This window comes from Antennarius striatus, chromosome 6, assembly GCF_040054535.1.
Source record: "Antennarius striatus isolate MH-2024 chromosome 6, ASM4005453v1, whole genome shotgun sequence".
Classification (NCBI taxonomy): Eukaryota; Metazoa; Chordata; class Actinopteri; order Lophiiformes; family Antennariidae; genus Antennarius; species Antennarius striatus.
Genome location: NC_090781.1, coordinates 20674448 through 20695362, shown reverse-complemented (window position 1 = coordinate 20695362; position 20915 = coordinate 20674448). Strand labels below are relative to the sequence as shown.

Below are 20915 nucleotides of genomic sequence, written 5' to 3'. Positions count from 1 at the left end.
TTTGATTAAGTCTTTAGCTTTTTTAAAAATTCCAACAGTATGCAAATATTGAAACAAGTGACTCATTTTACCTGTTTCATTTGGTTACCTGTTACATCATCTAATGTGTGAGTATGAGGCAGGTAACAATGGAGACACCTTTGTTTCCATACATGTTTTTATTGTGTGACGTCCAGCACCAAGTCCATTTTATGGTTTCACTGTTCAAAACTCACTATACCAGTTTCTCGTTCTGCGTTTTGTAATAGGATTATGATGACTCTGCTAAAACAGCTTCTGCTGGTGTAGCTAAAGTGGTCATAATCAATGAGAAGGAAAGTTCTGCAGGTTTTTCTGTCATTATGGAATGTTGCCAACTGCTTCAACTTCCTGATTTTTCAAGTATGTATATTCCAGACAACCTGTTGGGTAACTGTAGACTTGATTTACTACCCTTATCAGTCACTTATGAGAACAACCCGCATGCTCTTGGAAGAACAAAGACATGGTGGACTTCCCACAACCACACCTCCAGAAGCAGGGCCCTTCATAACGCAACTACCAGTCAGTTATCAAGACCAAAGCACATGAAGCATGACCCATAAAGGTAGGAACGGAATCAACTCGAGAACATGAAGGGAGACTCAACTCTGGACATGAATCTGATTTTGTCTCCCTTTCAGTGGACATTGTTTCCAGGAGCCAGTGGGGAGCGGCTGCCCCACTGCAGAGGGAGGTTTTGAAGGCGTCGGCACAGAGGGTGGTCATACACCACACCGCCTTCCAACAATGCGCCGGACTGAAAGAGTGTAAGGAGCAGCTTGTCAGCATCCAAAAAATGCACATGACAGACAGGCATTTCGACGACATTGGCTATAAGTGAGTAGATCTGTTGCTTTTACTGCTTAAATTTTAGTTCTGCTTATTTATCAGATATACAATATGACCAAACCGAATCACCCTTTATTTCTAATGAGTTTCTTCTTTCTTGATTTCTTTCTTGTGTTCCAGTTTTCTCGTTGAAGCAGACGGTACCGTGTACGAGGGCCGTGGCTGGTGTGTGGTTGGAGCACATGCCAAAGGCAACAATCATGACTCACTGGGGATTGCCTTCATGGGGAATTTCACCAGTAAGTTCCATCAGCATTGCTGTGGTAACAATGTTGGCAAACAAAACAAAAAAAATGAAAGGATGAGGTTTCCACAGGCATTCATGATTGTTTAATGATACCTCGATATCATCAAACCTGTCTTAATAATGGTCCTGTTTTCATTTCAGCTGACACGCCAAGCACAGAGTCATTATCGGCAGTTAAAGAACTGTTGCTGTCTGGAGTTTCTCAAGGGTTTTTACACCCAGAGTTTGTCCTGTTAGGGCACAGAGATCTGGGAAATACTTTGTGTCCTGGTGAAAAACTTTACACCGTACTACCAGATCTTCAGGCACCACATGAAGCTGCCTGCAGAAAATGATTGCTGGAAGTGAGAAATTCTTTCACTTCCTCCTTTTACTTATGCTAAGGGTGTCTTCTGAACTAAGAGGAAATGTAACGCAGCCTGCCAGATGTTCACTTACTGCAGAGGGGGCCATCATATTGGATTAAACCACGGTGCTTAAACTGGGTCCAGAAACTCAAAAATCAATTCACTCCATGCATATGTAGTTGGTAATTTTATATTTAATAATCTTTTACAGTGTTTCTGTTAAGTTTGTGGAGTCTAAGTGCATTATTAATATACACTGTATTTACCATCACTACTGCTACAGTGAGCTCACATTCAGTGTGTGTACATATTAAGTGTACTTTGAATGAGTGGTGTACACAAAGTCGGAGAAATTGTAATTATTTTCTCCTATTACTAAACCTCAGGTGCCGTTTGAATACACAGTTTAAGATAATTTTCTTTCAAAAACGGTCATTTAGTTTAAGTATTCAAGGATGTTTGTTGAGGTGTCAGCAGAACAAGAACAGCTTGAGGCCTTTAAAGAACAAATAATCATTGGATGTCCTATTGTCTTCATTTGAGACACACTTGTTTTGCTTAAATTGTTTTAAATACTGTTTTAAATAGCTGGGAGGAGACCTCGGGGCTGACCCAGGACCAGGTAGAGGGATTATATCTCAACACAGGCCTGGGAACGCCTTGGGATCCCCCGGTCAGAGCAGGTGGGGAAAGGGAAGTTTGGGGCTTCCTGTTGAAGCTGCTGCCCCCGCGACCTGATTCCGGATAAGTGGTGGAAGATGGATGGATGGATGTTTTAAATACATTTGATCTCACAGATCTTTTTATTACTTGCTGAAATTACATTTAATAGCTTGTTATATTTAAATCCTTATCTCACTGTGCACTTGTGACAATTAATACATGTTACATTTAGAAATTATTTGATTGTAATTTGTTGTGGTGAGCGATCAATTTTGACATCAGTTTAACCTGTTCTGAAGTTGTGCCACTTCCTCTAATCGGTGACATCAAAAAATAAGAAGACAATAGCATATGTTACCCCGTCATTCCAAGGGTCATGTCATTGTTTCCTATATTGACTTGCTATTAGGTATACAAAGCTGAAGCTATACCTACGTTGTTTGGAGCCGTGAAATATGTTGTTATAGATTTTTTTTTTTTTTTTTCGGATTTTGCTTGCCCTTGGCAAACTCAGAATGCCTCTTCAGTATTACTGTAAACAGCACAAGACATGAAATCAAATGTTGAATTTAGGAAAAGATCTGAGGGGATTACAAATGTTGAGACAACAATGTGTGCTTTCTGCAGTGCCTGAAACATTCCCAACAAGTGCTCACTTGTGCAGTTAAGGGATTAAGGAGGTAGGCCCCATATCAAATTGACTAAGAGAGGATTTAATGGGAGCAGATTTTGTGTTTAGTTCCGGTCATCATGTCCCATGTCTGCCATATGAACTTTAAAACAAACGCTTTGAATGTTCAACAATTGTTGAGAAACTATAGCAAAAAGAAAATATCAAAAGCACATCAGTTTTCCTTCTTAATGAAGTTGTTTTAAGAATTGTCTATACTGGTGAGATAACTTGTAAGCACATGTCTTTTTGCTTTAGTGGTCAATCATTTAAATGTTCAAGAATGAGTTTAACATCTCCTAACATTATATTTTGAATTCATCTTCCTATAACGAAACATTTTAGAATTATAAATTGAATAGATTAATTACCTCTGTTAGAAATTAAAATGATTCATATCGTTTTTCCTGATGAAGAGGAAATGACAAAAGTGTGTTTACCATTTCCAAAAAGCCTGTTCATGCGGGATTAAAATTTTAAGGTAAAGAAATCTCCCTGTCCTGGCTACGGATTATTGACCATAAATAAACCATTTATTTGGTATATTATCTTCTATATAAGAGACGTCACTCGCTTTCCTTTCCTGCCTGTATTTCACGAATCCTCTGCTAATTGTGCAGGTTGTTGTTACTCATTATTTGGTGTCTGAAAATATCTTGTTTCACACGTTTTTCTGCAGAATCCAAGAAAATCTTTAAATAAATCTGTGTTGAAATTTAAATTAATAAGAGAGTAAAACATTATTTTCTCCGTCAACATGCCTCATCTATATCCGATGAACCGTGTCTTTCATCGGCGAGGAAACACACACAGTATTTATAAAGCTTATGTGCCGACATGCTTCCATGCAGAGAAGTTCATGTTAAATATTACATAACGAAATAAACAACTGGGTGAAGTGTTTATTGTCAATCAATTTTAAAACAGTAAAAATCGACTGACGAGTTTCATCAAATTTAATAACGGTTTACTGACAAAATATTTAACTTGTGTTTTTTGAAAAATAAAATTGAAGAATTAACTTACAAAGTACCGGCAAGATAATCCACATAGGGTAATAGCCTATTAAATTTGCTGCCCAAGGCCTGTTTTGTGCGTGTCTGACGTCTATTTCCACTTCCTTTGTTTACCCTTCTTTTTGTGCTTGAATACAGTCATCTCAAGAAAGCGATAAAATGCTTTGCACCATCCTGACACTTGTTTTAATTACTACAGTCACAGATTTAGAAATGAGTGGAATCGTTTTGAAATAATTTTGCACAACTTGCCGTTCATCTTTTAATCGGCGTCCTGTCAAATTATGATGAAAAGAAAGACACGGAGCCCTGAGGTCAAGGCCCGTGTGAGGCGCTTGAGTTACGTGAGTCACCGGAGTGGTTCATTTGAGCACCAGAGTTCACCCATCAATCGAACAGACTGAGACCCCAGTTTCAAATTCGCACGGAATCCCAAGTGTTCAGTTATTTCAAAACATCGTTTTATTATCTTTACCTGACGATGGCACAATATATGCCAATTTAAAGAAAAAGATTAATTGCGTTATGTTCTTCGGAGGCGTAAAATTGATGAAGGGATCTCATGACTCTCGGAGTTGTGGGGCGACGCCCCCAAATGTTCTACTGTCAGCTTGAATACAGTACCAAAGTAATTCACTACTTTTTGGAGGTATCGTCTCTTACGGCGCTGTGATCATGCGCATTTGTTGTCATGCCAGCCAGTGAGTCTTTGCCTCTTGGCCACTTTGAATCGGCGCGTCTTCTGTCTGCGCGCTGAGCGACGCGCTTCGCTCCAATCCCCCAGCGCGCAAAAGGTTTTTTGGTTGTAGGTTTAACCTGCAATATGGACGATCTGGAAACTTCGGAACAATTGTTCCGCAAGTCCTCATTCAGCATTAGCAGCCTGTTGTGGAGACGAGAGGGAGTGATGTGTGACCAGGAGTCCCCATCTCCTCCGTCCCAAAGAGCGCGCCCCGCGCATCCAGAGAAATCCGATCAAGAGGAAAACTTCGATAAGAAAAAGATTCAGTGCGCTAAAGTGGCGTCCAAACTGGTGACTGCAAATGAAAAACGAGACGGCGAATTAAAGAAAATTGTTGGAGCAGAAGACGGCGTTAAACCTGAGAAACCTTCTTTCAGTTATAACGCTCTTATCATGATGGCGATCCGCCAGAGCCCGGATCGGCGGCTCACACTAAATGGCATTTATGAGTTCATCATGAACAACTTTCCATACTACCGACAGAACAGACAAGGGTGGCAAAATTCAATCAGGCACAACCTGAGTCTTAATAAGTGTTTCGTTAAAGTTCCGCGTCATTACGATGATCCGGGCAAGGGGAACTACTGGATGCTGGACCCCTGCAGTGAGGATGTCTTCATAGGTGGCACATCAGGGAAACTCCGGCGAAGGGCCACAACTAGCACCAGAGACAAGCTTGCTCTAAAAAGGGGAGGGGGTCGTCTGATGTCCTCTAACAGTGCGACCAGTGTGACCTTGGCTGCAGCGGGTCCTTTTTATTGGCCGGTGCCATCGTTTCTGCCTCTGCAAACACCGGTGCGCACCCACCTTGGCCCAGGGACTTACCTGGGTGCTCATTCCCGCTTACCCGACCACGGAGCATCGCTTGAATCACCACGGTCCCGGATGAATCCAACAGACGCCAACAGGTTTGTGCAGACGCACCAAGAAATGTCTTATATTGGAGTGAGCTGCGCGCAGTCCCGTCACCACCAGATTGGCACCGCCTGCACCGCTTTCTCCACATCCATCCCCGCATGCACGCTACCGCTGTCGGATCCGCGCTCTTTTAACATGATCTCCGGGCAGGCCAGCTACTTTTATTCTCACCAAATTCCATGTGGCACAACGTTCAGTCCCTGCCAAGAGGATAAGACGTCTCCTGGACAATTCCTATCCAAGAACATTCACTCGGACCACGGAGGATGCTGTAACGACTATCCAAATTACTGTCATTATGTCAGATCAAGCCCCCCTTTGTCTTGCAATATAGAGAAGTAGAGTAACTCCTGTAGTGCTATTAGATTGACAATTTCGCTGGCAAAGAAAGATATGGGAGCATCAAGGATACTGCAAAATGACATGTATTGAGTAGTGAAATCTTTGAAAAGAAAAAATGTTTGCACTTCACATTATTACGTTAATGCAATATACAGAATGATTAAAACTTGGCGCATAGATCTAATGGTTAACTCCATATGTTAGACTGTGCCCATGACTGTTTAGTCTGCATCTGCTGAGTCTGGGCCTGTTAAAAACAATGTACTCCACTTTATTTTCCATGTATGCACTTGTCCTGTAGAAATCTGAGTGGTATTTAGGCCTCATGTCATCGTTGAAATTATTCCTCTGCAAAATGCCGAAAAATGTCAATTAAAAAGGATTGAATATAAATGAGTTCCTCAGTCGTGTCAAGTTATTCGTTTATCAGCGTGCTGCTGGCCTCTGGGCGAGAAATTCCATCAAACATAAAGTTTTAACTTAAATATTTTTGAGGTGAAAAAAAAAGATCTACAGGGTATGTGTTCATAAAAAACCAAGGTTTCAATTTCAATTTGGTTAAATTTTGTATTTAAAATAAGCTTGAATTTTACTATTTATTTCGCCTATAATTAAATTTATTCTTTTTAAATTTTGTTAATAGGTTTTCATTTCTCTATTCTATATTACTTTTGTTCTTCATACCTTATCTTATGGGAAGTTTCTAGGTATTTGTAATTGTTTAAATTACAAATCAAGAAATCTCAGTCAAGTATGTGTTTGTATTTATTGTTGTTGGGGGGGGGGGACCTCCTGTGATGCCCCATTTAATTTTTTTTTTCTAAAGATCAACAGTTGAAATGTGCACCCGGAGCTTTTTCAAGGAGACATCATGTTGAAATAGACTGTGAACTTCAACAGGTAGACATGACATTTCCATCCTGATGTTATTGATCTGTCTTGTGTTTCATTGACATCACTGCCTGTTAAACTTTCTCTCACCTCTCTCTGTCGATCCCCCTGAGATATAAATTCATAAAAAATACATGGAGGAGGAAACAGATTAGAGCAGCTTCTGGACCGCTGCCTCCTCAATACAAAGAACTCTCTATTTCAAAAGACCCCAACATGTCACATTTTCAAGCCCAGTCAAATAAAGCAGGCTCGGCTGGATCAGGTAACTTCACTGTTGGCAAACTCACTGTCTAGTTAGATAGATACAAAGATAAAAATATTTTCATTACCGGTATGAGTAGGCTAATTGTGGTCACAGGATGCAGAGCAAGGGGGAAGGAGCTATGAATCAACAGGTATGTGAAAATACATTTTGATGCCCTGAAGCAGACGTAAGAAGATCTTGCTCTTATTGATAAATAAAACCACCTTTTGTTGACAGCTATGAGCAATAAATCATCCCAAAACAGACACACTGATATACAGATAAACTTTGTCTTTAGAGATACCTGGTTTAGGACCATTTTGTGCAGTTGTTCGCACATAAGATGTTTTCTTGGAGGAAATATGGAATAAAGTCAAACAATTCAGGCTGACAGTTACTGTTTTTAGGGATGCATTTTATGCTTACTATCTGTCTGAATTAAAGGTTGTAGTTTCATCTCTACTCTTCAATGGACAGTGTGAGTGTTTTTTGGATTGGTGCAGTCCCATCACATGTAAGGCTAATATGACACTGAGCAATTTAAGATGTAAGTCTTTTGGCTAGGGTATATGTGTGCTTCATAAAGATGTAGCACAGCTCTGGAAATCAATCCCTCACACTTGGCATCTCACAACAGCACACAGGCTGCCATTATCCTCAGCAAGTGCCTTCCACAGGTAGAACTGCCACCCTTTGAAATAAGGTGGGCAGGTTGTACACTCCAAGGCGTCTCTCTGTCTCTTGCCAGAAAGAAAATCTCTTAGGGTCTCACTGCTGCTGTGGGGGTAATGTGTCCTCCCTCCCTGTGTGAATGTCTGAATGTCACTTTCTCTCTCTCTCTCTCTCTCTCTCTCTCTCTCTCTCTCTCTCTCTCTCTCTCTCTCTCTCTCTCTCACACACACACACACACACACACACACACACACACGCACACACTTTTGCTTCCTTCTTGTTGTGTTAAAAAGCCGAACAAAGACTTACCTGTTCAGGGCTGCGGTATCACCTTGCTGTCTCTGTCTCTGGAGCTATGTGGTTTATATTATATAATCCTCAGCTGCAAGCAATATTATTATTGCTATTGTAATTGTCATTCTTATTACTACTGTCAATAGCAGTGGTTTGTTATTATCTATTATTAGCCATATATTTGCATTTCTGACGCTGGTAGCATTTAGTCTGAAAGCCCAATTTCTGGTGAAATAAGCACCAAGATTAGCAAAAGAAGTGACAAAAGCAAGAATTCCACTGCTGTTGATTATTTTTTCCACTAAAAATCATACATATATATATATATAGTACAGTGGATAGTACAGTGGTTAAGTCAACTGACTTGAATGCAGGTGGTTGTAGGTTCGAATCCCGGTCGGGACAAACACTATCCAGTCAACGTACACAAAATGCAGAAAGGGGCGTGGTCTGGAATGCAGGAGGGTGTGGGCGTGGCTTCGAACCCCAGACATGGCGGGCACTATCCAGTGAGGGTCCTTAGGCAAGACCCTTAATGCTATACAAGCCTACCTCAAAAATATGAGTGAACACAATAATGACAGAGTCATACCGACTCGGACGTCGCCCGGGTTAACAAGGTCTGCGTCAGATGCTAGGGAACCAGGGCAATCTGATGACAAATGGGCTACTGGAACAAGACACACATGGACAAGGGCGGAGAATATGGAGTCGTTGGAATGCTACTACACAAGTAATCCCAGAGAGAGGGGATATATGGGGCGGATGTGGGACCAATGGATGCTTCAAAACCCACAATCAAGGCTAACAAAGAAACAGCTGTTAGCCCAGTGTTCCAACATCCGTAACCGAAAACTGCTGTCACAACTAGAGATCGATGAAATACAACAACAATGCTACGGCAACGGGGAGCCAGGACGCCAGGTCAGCGGGGGGATATCACCCCCCCCACAATCCGTGATTGGGTTCCAAGCCCCAAGAGACATACACAGCCTCAATACAAGAGCTGCTGACCTGCGAAGGAAGATCGTGACCCAAATACCGACAAATACCGAAGCTAAGTTGTCAAGTACCTTCAGAAGATCTGCTAGAAGATGTGAATGCTGCAATAAGAACCATCCCCACAGGGAACATAACTGAGACCAACAAGCTGATCCACAGTACAGCAACAGTAATCCTCGAAATGCTGGGATATAAGATCAACACAGGGCATAACAAACAATACCCTCCATGGAAGAGACGGTTAGAGGCCAAGATAAAGGCGACATGGAGAGAAGTCAGCCAGCTAGCCGAGCTACAGAAGGGGAACATGGTGAATAAAGGGGTACCCAGGAAATACAGCAAGGTCTCCATACCTGAAGCACTCGAAACTGCCAAACAGAGACTAACAGCTCTGGCTACCCGACTGAAGCGATACACCAAGGAGATTGAGGCCAGGAGAATAAACAAGACCTTCTCCACTCAACCAGCAAAGGTGTACTCTCAGTGGCAGGGAAATAGCATCCGGCCAGACCCACCAAGAGCTGAGGTGGAGAAATACTGGAAGGGCATATGGGAAAGAAAAGCATCACACAACACCGATGCTCAGTGGCTAGTGGACCTAAGGACTGACCACAGCTGCCTCTCAGAACAAGAACCAGTAACCATCTCAATGGCAGACATCCAAGAAAGAGTGTCAAAGATGAAGAGTTGGTCAGCACCGGGCCCCGATATGATCCATACATACTGGCTAAAGAAGCTGACAGCACTCCACGAGCGTCTAGCAGCACAGATGAACCAGCTGCTAAGGGATGGGACGCACCCAGAATGGTTGACTGAAGGCAGGACAGTCCTGATCATGAAAGACCCACAGAAGGAATCTACCCCATCCAACTACCGGCCAATAACCTGTCTCAGTACAACATGGAAGCTCCTGTCAGGCATCATGGCAGCTAAGATGAGTAGGCACATGGATCAATATATGAGTGGGACACAGAAAGGAGTTGGTAATAACACCAGGGGAGCCAAGCACCAGCTACTGGTGGACAGAGCAGTACACAGAGACTGTAAGAATAGGCAGACCAACTTGTGCACCGCCTGGATTGACTACCAGAAAGCCTACGACTCAATGCCACACACGTGGATACTGGAATGTCTGGAACTGTACAAGATCAACAGGACACTAAGAGCCTTCATCAAGAACTCAATGGGGAAGTGGAAGACAACCCTGGAGACTAACTCCAAGCCAATTGCCCAAGTTAACATCAAGTGCGGCATATACCAAGGGGATGCTCTATCACCACTGCTGTTCTGCATAGGCCTGAACCCCCTCAGTCACATCATCACAAAGAGTGGCTACGGATACCAATTCCGAAGCGGGACAACAATCAGCCATCTCCTCTACATGGATGACATCAAGCTGTATGCCAGGAATGAGCGAGAAATTGACTCACTGATCCACACCACCAGGATCTACAGCGACGACATAGGGATGTCATTCGGATTAGACAAATGTGGCCGGATGGTATCAAGAAGAGGCAAGATGATCAGAACTGAAGGGGTCAACCTACCAGGGGGCAGGATAGAAGACATCAAGGACAGCTACAAGTACCTTGGAATCCCACAGGCTAATGGCAACCATGAGGAGGCCGCAAGGAAGTCATCCACAGCCAAATACCTCCAGAGAGTAAGGCAAGTCCTGAGAAGTCAGCTGAATGGCAAGAACAAGGTCCGAGCCATCAACATGTATGCACTGCCGGTCATCAGATACCCCGCTGGAATCATAAGCTGGCCAAAGGAGGAGATAGAAGCCACAGATATCAAGACTAGAAAGCTCCTCACCATGCATGGAGGGTTTCACCCCAAGTCCAGCATCCTGAGGCTGTACACTGAGCGGAAAGAGGGAGGCCGAGGACTAGTGAGCATCAGGGCCACTGTCCAGGATGAGACATCAAAAATCCAAGAGTACATCAGGAAGATGGCCCCAACAGATGAACTGCTCAGTGAATGCCTTAGACAGCAGAAACCTGAGGAGGAAGAGGAGGAGGAGGAGACAACATGGAGGGACAAGCCCCTACACGGCATGTACCACCGTCAGATAGAGGAAGTGGCTGATATCAAGAAGACCTACCAATGGCTGAATAAAGCTGGACTGACAGACAGCACAGAGGCACTGATCATGGCAGCACAAGAACAGGCCCTAAGTACAAGGGCAATAGAGGCCAATATCTACCACAGTAGATCTGACCCAAGGTGCAGGCTATGTAAAGAAGCCCCATAGTCAGTCCAGCATGTGGTAGCAGGGTGTAAGATGCTCGCCAGCTCAGCATACATGGAAAGGCACAACCAAGTAGCTGTGATAGTGTACAGGAACATCTGTACCCGGTATGGACTAGAAGTACCCAAATCCCAATGGGACATACCACCAAAGGTGGTTGAGAACGGCAAGGCTAAGATCCTGTGGGACTTCAAACTGGAAGAGTGGCTCCAGCAGATTCCTGGAACAACATCTGAAGCCTCAGTCCAGAAGAGCGCAGTCCTAGGAACAGCTAAGATACTGCGCAGAACCCTCAGACTCCCAGGCCTCTGGTAGAGGACCCGAGCTTGAGGATGACACACAGATACCACCCTGAAAGGGTGAGAGGGACTTTTTAAAAAAATAATATATATATATGTGTGTGTGTGCGTGTGTGTGTGTGTGTGTGTGTGTGTGTGTGTGTGTGTGTGTGTGTGTGTGTGTGTGTGTGTATGTATATGTATATATATATGTATAAAGAGAGAGAGAGATCAATTGATCGATAGATAGATAGATAGATAGATAGATAGATAGATAGATAGATAGATAGATAGATAGATAGATAGATAGATAGATAGATAGATAGATAGATAGATACTTTGTTAGCTATATACTGTACCTACCTACTTTATCTATCTATCTATCTATCTATCTATCTATCTATCTATCTATCTATCTATCTATCTATCTATCTATCTATCTATCTATCTATCTATCTATCTATCTGTCTGTCTATCTAAAAAATACTCTTAATTTTTGTGCACTCCGATTTTGTCATTAGATGAACTTGTGTGTTTCTTGTGTTTTGTTTTGTTTCTGGTTTTTTTGTTTGTTTAGTGTAAGTGATTCAAGCTAGTTAAGCAGGAACATTACAGGGGTTATTTTCATATCCAACAACCAAATAAATTCTTAAATTTTTGCATAGCAGGTGTGTTTTCAATTTCCGTGGGGGTATATGTATAAATAATTAAATATATATATGCCGGTGATTGCAGTGAAGTTAAATTATTTCAATTACAAACAAGTCAACAAGACATCATTTTGTGCATGAAGACTATTGTCCACAACTGTCACTCTAATGACAGCCTATAAAAATATGTACATTTACTACATCACTGACATCATCACAAACAGTCAAAGAAATGATAATCGAGTGTTGTATGTACTGTACTGTATACGGTATTTCTGTAAGTGGGTAACCCGGTAGTGAAATCTAAGTGTCTCTGTTTACCCGGAAGTAGTTCTGTCCACGCGGGTCAAATAGAATCGTAGGAACGACGACGTCCGGTGAAAAGAAGAGAGTTGCGATTGAAGAATACTGTTAAAGATCAGCAAACATGTAAGCGTATCTGATAATCAAAGAGAAGCGACTTTCTATCTCGAAATTCAAATCGCGATATTTGCTAATTACATTATTGCTAGCTTTGTAAGCGTACTGATAGCGGGAGGAGCTCAGGACAGGTTAGCTGCTAGCTTAGATAAACCTTTTGTATGTCTTTACTAGATTCTGGCTCAAGTAGTTTACGCACAGAACAGACAGAACGATGATATGATCAATACATAGTTTTGTATCGGTGCAAAAGTCGAATCAGAAATCACGATTTCATTGATTAAATTTATTATAGGTGGCTCATTGCTGACACAGATCACCGATTTATTTGAGCATGCGCATTGGCGTGACGTCACAGCAGGGTTGAGTGAAAGTTGTACTGAGAAAATTGTGATATTTTTGACCTTGTTTTGTTTTTGCCAATTGGTGCCATTGATCATGTGTGAACGTTTAAATTGATGATACATTATTAATTTTAACTTACAAGTATTGTGGATTCATCTGCTTTATTTATTCAGCGATACGTTTCATTTGATTGTTAATTGAAAACCGAAATTAAAGTCAAGATCTATCCAATGTAGATGGTTGACTGTTACAAACCCGGGAAATGTAGATTATGGATATAGTAATACTATATTGATTTCTTCATTTGATCTCTCACATCATTTCCTATGAAATTTGTGTATGTTTAAACCTAAAGTTATGTATATATATTTTTATCTTCACCAACAAGAGGGAGATTATATTCTTGTCCATTTCCAGGAGTCTGTTAACTAAACCCAAGTCCGAGATGACTCCAGAGGAACTCCAGAAACGGGAGGAAGAGGAGTTCAACACTGGCCCTCTGTCTGTGCTCACGCAGTCAGTCAAGAACAACACTCAGGTCCTCATCAACTGTCGCAACAACAAGAAGCTGCTCGGAAGAGTCAAGGCTTTTGACAGGTATTGAACCCAGATATTGACTTATTACCTTACAGGTTAGAGAGAATGATGGGGGATTTAACACGTAATATTTCACATTACAGTATTTTTGCTATTATCAGTAAGCTGTAGTAGTAGTTTTTTACTTATTGAAATAGTTCTGAGTATGACTCCTATTAACAATTTTCCGTTGATGTGAAAGTGTTTTAGTCATTTTAAGAAATTAATACAAGTATATTTAGACTCTAGTTTGTCTAATAATAGTCGATAAATCATTGTCAACTAGGAAAAATGTTTAAAGTGAAGAAATCACTTTTTTTTTTGTTTTAAAGATTTATATAATCAAGCCTCATGCAATAATAAGAGTTGGAATTTTTTGACCGTAATAAATGACACTTGTTCGTGGTCCTGGATTGATGTAAAAATGTTTAGAGAAATTGGGAAATTTCAATGCCTCTCCTCTGTCCATTGGCAGATTATGTTTAGACCACTGATAGCTGAATCTGTTTACATGAGTGTTTTTATCTCAACTCAAAAATCAATAATACAAAATTTCAGTGTTTACCATCCTTCCTTTCATTTCAGGCATTGTAACATGGTCCTGGAGAATGTGAAGGAGATGTGGACAGAAGTGCCGAAGAGTGGGAAAGGGAAGAAGAAGTCAAAACCGGTGAATAAGGACCGCTACATTTCTAAAATGTTCCTGAGGGGTGACTCCGTCATCATCGTGCTGAGAAATCCTTTAATCACTGGAAAATGAACTCTATATGTGCTCCTTTGAAGCCTCTGACCTTTTTTTGTTGTTGTTGGTTTTTCATTTCTTCAGTTTTCTGTTGAAGCTTTGTTGTCGGACTGATATTAATAGAAATATCTTGGAGCCTTTCAGGCACAGGAATACCGTCTTTTTCAACAGAAGTCTCCTGAATTTTTCATTTTAATAATAAAACCGATAACTAGATTCAAGTGTTGTGAGGATATTATTTGCTTTCAGGTTCCAAGTCTCTCTACATTTAAAACTTTAATCAATTTTGATAGTTCAACTTTTTTTTTAAATGACTGAATACTAGGTGGTTGTGTGTACAGTATGACGGTATAGTTTATAATTTATATCACTCATTGCATTGGACATCAGAAAAAAGTTCTTTTTCTACTTTTTTGTGTCTTTGTCAGCTTCCCTTTTCCTCCTGCTGTCACTCTTTTCACTTCTTCCCTCAAGGCATCTTAGGTGTCGGGGTGGATTTCAGTGAGCAGCGCTCAATATTCAACAAACTGCCGTTTAAAGACCCGTTGAATTATTGATGAGACCAGATGTGCTGACTGTCACTTCACACCCTCATCTCTATCTCCATTTCAGGCCGTTCCCCTCCGCCGCTCGGCCCCCTTTGACCACTTTGTCTTAATAGCTTAATAGCCAGTCTCACCTTACTTATGACAGTTGGCATGTAACCTCCGCTGGTCAAACGCACTGGATTTTGAATATGGGAGTAAATAAAAAAACAGCTGTGTATTTTTCAACTTTTGTAAAACAAGTTATAAAAAAACTTTCTGAAAGTAATTAGTCTGGTCTAAAAGCCTCCATAGCCTTAAAAACGACACTTTTCTTTCTTAAACATCCCTTTCTGTCATTCTCTTATCTTCATATCTGATGTATCATATATGACACACCTGCATGCCTAAAGCTAGCCTCATTGAATCATTCTGATTACTGGATTTGAAATGCATCTGAACTTTCCTGACTTTTCTCTGACTAATGAAATGGTTCCTATTGCTCTCCTGCTCCAGGCAAGGCTTGACGTCGAACTAAAGTTTGAGCCGATCATATTCCAAGTTGGCCGGAAAGATTAAAAATGAGCCGTGAGGAATGGGTGGCTTCTTAAGGCCCCATGGCCAACAGGAGGCACCCAGACGAACAATTTAAACTTTTACACACTTAAAATTTAGTTTATTATATTAAATAATGTCAATACAAATGAGCCCTTGTAGCGTTAGGTTTTAATCTTAGTGTAATCATGCATGCAAATGTAGCTGCCTCAGATAACATAACATTGTTGAAAACATTTTAAATAAACCTGAAGATTAAAACATGAAGATCAACATAAAGACATGTCTGTTACTAAAATAACTTGAAGTGTTACCGAACGTTGAAGTAAAAACAAAAATTACTAGAAAACCGTTTTAAAGACTGCTTTAGTGAGGCTGAGATTTAGGCCCCGTCCACATGATGACGGATTTGTTTGAAAATGCAACTTTTTTAAAAACACATCGAAAACGATTCCCGTCCACACGACAGTGTTTTCAAAAAAATCTCCGTCCACACGTAAACACATCATTGCGTTTTCGAAGACTGCTACAAGCATGCCAAACCATGTCGTAGCAGTATTGAGTCAAATTTTATCCAATAGGAATCCTCCGTGTTTTGTTGTCACAACACACGTCACAGAAGTTTTTGTCGCAGGCAAGACATCATTGTTTTTAAAAAGTTGCGGATACACCGTCCACACGACAACGCAGACCCAGCGTTTTAAAAAAAATCCACCTAGGCCAGCGTTTTCAAAAAGTTGCGTTTTCGTTCCGGATATCTGCGTTGTCGTGTGGACGGAAGGCGTAAACGCAACAAAAATGTTGCGTTTTTAAAAAGTTCCGACATCGTGTGGACGGGGCCTTAGGAATTTAAACTGCACTGAATAATCTGGCATGTAATTTATCATGCAAAGAAGTTAGATTCAGGACTTTTGTATTACATCATTGTCATCTTCAACATCACCATCAGTCTGCTGTAGCTGATGCAGTAGTTTCATTTCTCATACTGCATGTGAACTTGACTCAATCAGGAACAACTGTTGGATTTTAGTTGCGACATGAAAATCTTCAGCAAAGTCAAGTTAGAAAAAGGAACGAATCACATCTTTATTCAGCCTATACATCTCTAATACCGTTTAGATTAAGATGTGTCGGAAACAAACTCAGTTCTTCAGAAGCCAACAGCGTCAAACTGTTGCCATGGAAATGCAGAAAATGAGGAGTCAGACAAAATAAAAGCCTAATACATCGGTGAAATAACCGAATAACCAAATTCCCGTAACAGCAGGTTCTGATGTTCAACTCTAGCCAGAAACTGGGTCATACTGAATTAAATCACACTTCAAAACAATGGCTGCAGCGTCCTGGGACGAAGAGCTGCCAAAAATAAAAGCCTCGGATAGAAACCACTCAACGGATCTTGCTTTGGGACGGGGGGGGGGGTGCGCCTCTCCTCTGTCACCTCACTCATCTCAAAGACAGTTCTGTTTCCCTCCAGATTTTTTTTTGGGGTAGGAGGGTTGAGCGATCCGTGTGCAGGAAGGCAGATGTTTTATTCAGTAGGTAAGTGATAAGAAGGGGGAAGTGTGATTATGATAGCGATCGGCCATGCATCGATACTCGAGCATCCGAGCAACGCGACACCGCGCTGCGCATCGATCGGGGGCCGGTAACCGGAGTCACCCCCGCATTTTGTTTTCAAGCACAGCCGCGTTCCGAGTGTCACGGCCCCGCCGGGCCAGGTGAAGAGAGAAGAGGAGGAGTAAGAGGTTATCAGCTCCATGAGAACACACAAACACTACCTCCACTCATCTCTCTTGAAGTGTGAATGACAGGAACTCTCCGGACTCAGTCAGCGACAGCCAAAACAAGAGGATCCGCTGTGACGCGCTGACGCGTGTCGATGCGCGCTGTTCACAAACTCACACAGCGGAGCAGTTTTGAAACACAAATTTATGTTTTTTCCAATTTAAACATAATGATGATTATGATTGGTCTGATGTAGGGTTGGCTTTGGCAGGTAGTGGTGATGCAGGCGTCCTCACGTGGGTTACAAAGTTCCCCTTTCGGATGGCGCTCAGGAGACGTCTTCAAGACTTCCGCTTTATTTATTTATTATTGTGGATCCGTGGTGTCTGATACGGGTCAGTGCTTTTGATACCTCGCAGTTAATATTCTTTGATAAAAATTACTGATTAAACACAGATTAATTGATTAATTGAACTAATTAATTCAATAATTAATAACTCTATAGCATGCAACGGAATTAAATTCTGGAGCTTGGTGTGAGTTTCTCCACGTTCCGTTGGTCTCTAATACGCTAGAGTTGTGTTGCCATCTAGTGGATTATAAAGTAATGTACATAATTTCTCAGTCATTTAAATGTGATGACGTATCCGATCTGATATGCAAATTACAGATGACAGATTTTGATATTCAGTCTCAAACAATCTTACATCTCAATGAGATTGCACAATGGTTAGATGTTTAAAGTAAAACAAGTATGAATTCAGATAAAAGATTCAATATCATTTCTTATCCTTCTCTAGAGACGGTAGCTGACGGATGGTAGATAAATTTGTCAGTGTATATATCCCGACAGCCCCTACAATGTTCAGTTATATTTAATAATTTTTTCATTCTCTAGTCCACGCCTCTTCTTGAACAATTTCATTTCAATCCTTCAGCATACTTTATCCAGTCCAATACAACTTTATCCTCCTTAAGTCACATTACTCTTTCAAAAGTTAATTTACAAGAGTACAGGTTTGCTCTGTTAGAGTTCCCGCTACATCATCTTATTTTTCTTATGTAAAAGGCTCTTAATGGGTTATGACCAATAATAATAATAGTAATAATATTAATCTCTGTCTGGCGAAATGCTGCCAGCCTCTGAATCCAGACACTTTGAAGTTTAGTTGTATAATGCTCTCCACTGAGCGGCTATTCAACCAGCAGTGGATGCTGAGGCTTTCAGACGCTGCCTCTGGACTTGATGCTTCAACAAATCCTGGACTCTCTGCTGTATGTTTACATAATAGCCTCCCTACCAACTCACAGGAATAGAGAGATACATAGAGGTGAAATTCCGTCTGGGAGACCACATCCACTTTGTCCAGATCGTAACGCCCCTTGTTTCTTCAGCAGCTTTTCAATCTTTTTCGTTTCCAGTTTTTTTAGTTTCTCCATCATACGTTCATGCATATCTCCCATTTATTCAAAATGCTTTACAGAACCTCTGAGCACCTATATTGTTGCTCCTTTGCTCCAAGTGTCATGGTGGCCTCCTTGCTTCATTCTTTCAGGTTTTATGTTTGATGACCAGCTGCAGACAATTTTGATAGTCTGATGTCACGCTGTGGAAATAAAGCTGTGGTAAAGAGGAGGAGTGCAGGAGAAACCTAAAATTACTGCAAGGCTGTCCTTAATTCTTGGTGGGCTACTTTCTGGGAACTGGACCAGCTTTTTGAGACTGAGTCAACACAAATTAACACCTCCACATATGTTTTGACCTCATTGGATCTGGTGTTAATGATGATAGAAGTGCACATTCAGCAATGGAAAAAGGAGTCTATTTGATATTTTGACCTTAAGTAGTCAGCAGAGTATAGCTGGAGACATATGGCTAAGGAAAATAAAAGATTAATGTTCGCTTGGAACAGCGATCTTAAATATCTTTGTGTGTGTGTGTGTGTGTGTGTGTGTGTGTGTGTGTGTGTGTGTGTGTGTGTGTGTGTGTGTGTGTGTGTGTGTGTGTGTGTGTGTGTGTGTGTGTGCGTGTGTGTGTGGTGAGACAAAAGGCATATTAGCTCACTGGATGTTTACACATAGTATGCAGACATAGTGCATTCCTGTCTCATCCCCTCTTCCATTTCTGTCCCCATTAGGAAAAATAGATCCTTGGCGTGTTTTCTATCTCATTGTTGGGTCATTTCAGACTCTTTTCTCTCTTAATTTTTATAGAATTAGAAAACATTACTTTAGCATTTTTTGTAAGTCATTCCAACATTACTGTGGTTAAGTGCTGTTACTCCTTGACATTTTATATGTCTTTTAAATCAAGCCAGTGATTATATTATGTTACTCATGGAGTTCTTTTTTTAAGGAATGATCAGTGCAACACAGCAACTGACTGTAACGTGAAGTTACCCAGACAGCCAGTAGGGAAAAGTGGAGTCTGTCTTCTTGGCCCCTTGGCTGAGATTAGGTGCTGCGTTAAGGTACAATCGGAAATTAAAAAGCCACGAAAACGCCCAGAGTTTATATTTATAAACTCTGGGCGCCTTACCTAGTTTAAAATGTCTAAAACGTCTAGCCCTAAAATGTGAATGAAAAAATTACGAGTTTCACATAAAATTGTATTTAATCTTATTAAAGGCATGCATGAAATTCTTAAAAAATATTATATCCATATACAGTATGCATCATAGTTAACTCATTTCCAAGTCTCGAATTGGTTCATTGGTCAGGGCCATTTCCTGAAAAGATTTAATACGTCCCTGTTTGAGACTGTGGTTAGCAAGCATTGCTCCATTTTACTTATACGGTACAATAAGTCACAAGTCCTACCATATTTTAAGGCATCTTTAAATTGCACTCGTACAATGACTACGAAAAGAGGTAAAATGTTGTTTTTTTTTAATTAAATGGTGTAATCTAATCATGATCAGAGTCTTTTCCCCTCCAAATCTCACATTCAAGTTTTTACATATTTGGCAGTGGATTAATTTAGATATCAAATGTAAATTTTACTCTACTGACAACATTAGTTAAAAACAAGAACCAATGCAGTCAGAGACTGCAACATCCCGCAACACCCCTGAATTCAAAATTTTACCCTGACCTACTTGCATAGATCAAAGATCAAAACTAGTGCTCTGATCTACTTTCATGTATCAAAGCACTAGCTTTGATCAATGGTCTCACACTAGCCTTCTCCCTCATCTTTCTATCTTATCCAATCCTGAGTGTACAAAAGTTAAAATTGGACCTTGACCTAGTTTTCTCAAGGTGAAGGTCATCATCTCATTTTCATCCCCTCTGCCTCCCGAGTAATAATAATCGTTTCATCTTTCTATCTGCAACGGTTGCGAAGATATTTGGTGGACTAACAGACGGACAAACGGACTAATGGATGAACGCGCTACCATTGACAATTACAATACATTATCGCTTTGAAGCGGGATGTAATTAAATTTGCTACTAACATTTAACCAATTCACAAAGGCACATCTGCCATGGATTAAAAAAGATTAAATATTGATACCAAACTTAACATTTTTAATTGGGAATACTTACGTTTATTTTTGAATTCTATATTTATAAGTATACAGTACTTTATTTTAACTTAATTTTGGTTTATTTTTTATTATTATTTACATATACATGATATAACTTTTATGATGTGTTCACACTAAGCCAAATGTTTCTCTTGCTTTATTTGAATTGCACTTAAATTTATTCACATCACTTCCATGGTACAAAGTTGTATCCTACTGGTCTGTGTGTCCACACAAAGGCAAGGCGAGCAACACAAAGCTACAGTAACCCAGTCCTTCTTTTCTTTGAACATGTGACACCCAAAAAAATTAATATGCAGATAGTCTTCTGCATCACAGCTCCATGAAATCTTCTTGCCAAAGTTGAAATCTTTGAGGATATTATAAGAATA

The 20915-nt window shown here is 40.7% G+C and overlaps 3 protein-coding genes across 3 annotated transcripts; all 3 read left to right on the top strand.

Moving 5' to 3' along the window:
• Positions 1-546: 546 nt before the first annotated feature.
• Positions 547-3469, top strand: pglyrp5 (peptidoglycan recognition protein 5). The gene is made up of 4 exons (XM_068317834.1): positions 547-586; positions 663-858; positions 991-1109; positions 1259-3469. The coding sequence occupies exons 1-4, from the start codon at positions 574-576 to the stop codon at positions 1450-1452; spliced, it is 522 nt and encodes a 173-aa protein (XP_068173935.1). The 5' UTR covers positions 547-573; the 3' UTR covers positions 1453-3469.
• A 1051-nt stretch (positions 3470-4520) lies between these two features.
• Positions 4521-6053, top strand: foxg1c (forkhead box G1c). The gene has a single exon (XM_068318122.1). It carries the CDS (start codon positions 4637-4639, stop codon positions 5813-5815), a length of 1179 nt encoding a protein of 392 aa, XP_068174223.1. The 5' UTR covers positions 4521-4636; the 3' UTR covers positions 5816-6053.
• Positions 6054-12415: 6362 nt separating this feature from the next.
• Positions 12416-14953, top strand: snrpd2 (small nuclear ribonucleoprotein D2 polypeptide). Its single transcript, XM_068317680.1, has 3 exons — positions 12416-12532; positions 13286-13465; positions 14030-14953. Coding segments are annotated over exons 1-3 (357 nt in total). The 5' UTR covers positions 12416-12530; the 3' UTR covers positions 14205-14953.
• The last annotated feature ends 5962 nt before the right edge of the window (positions 14954-20915 follow it).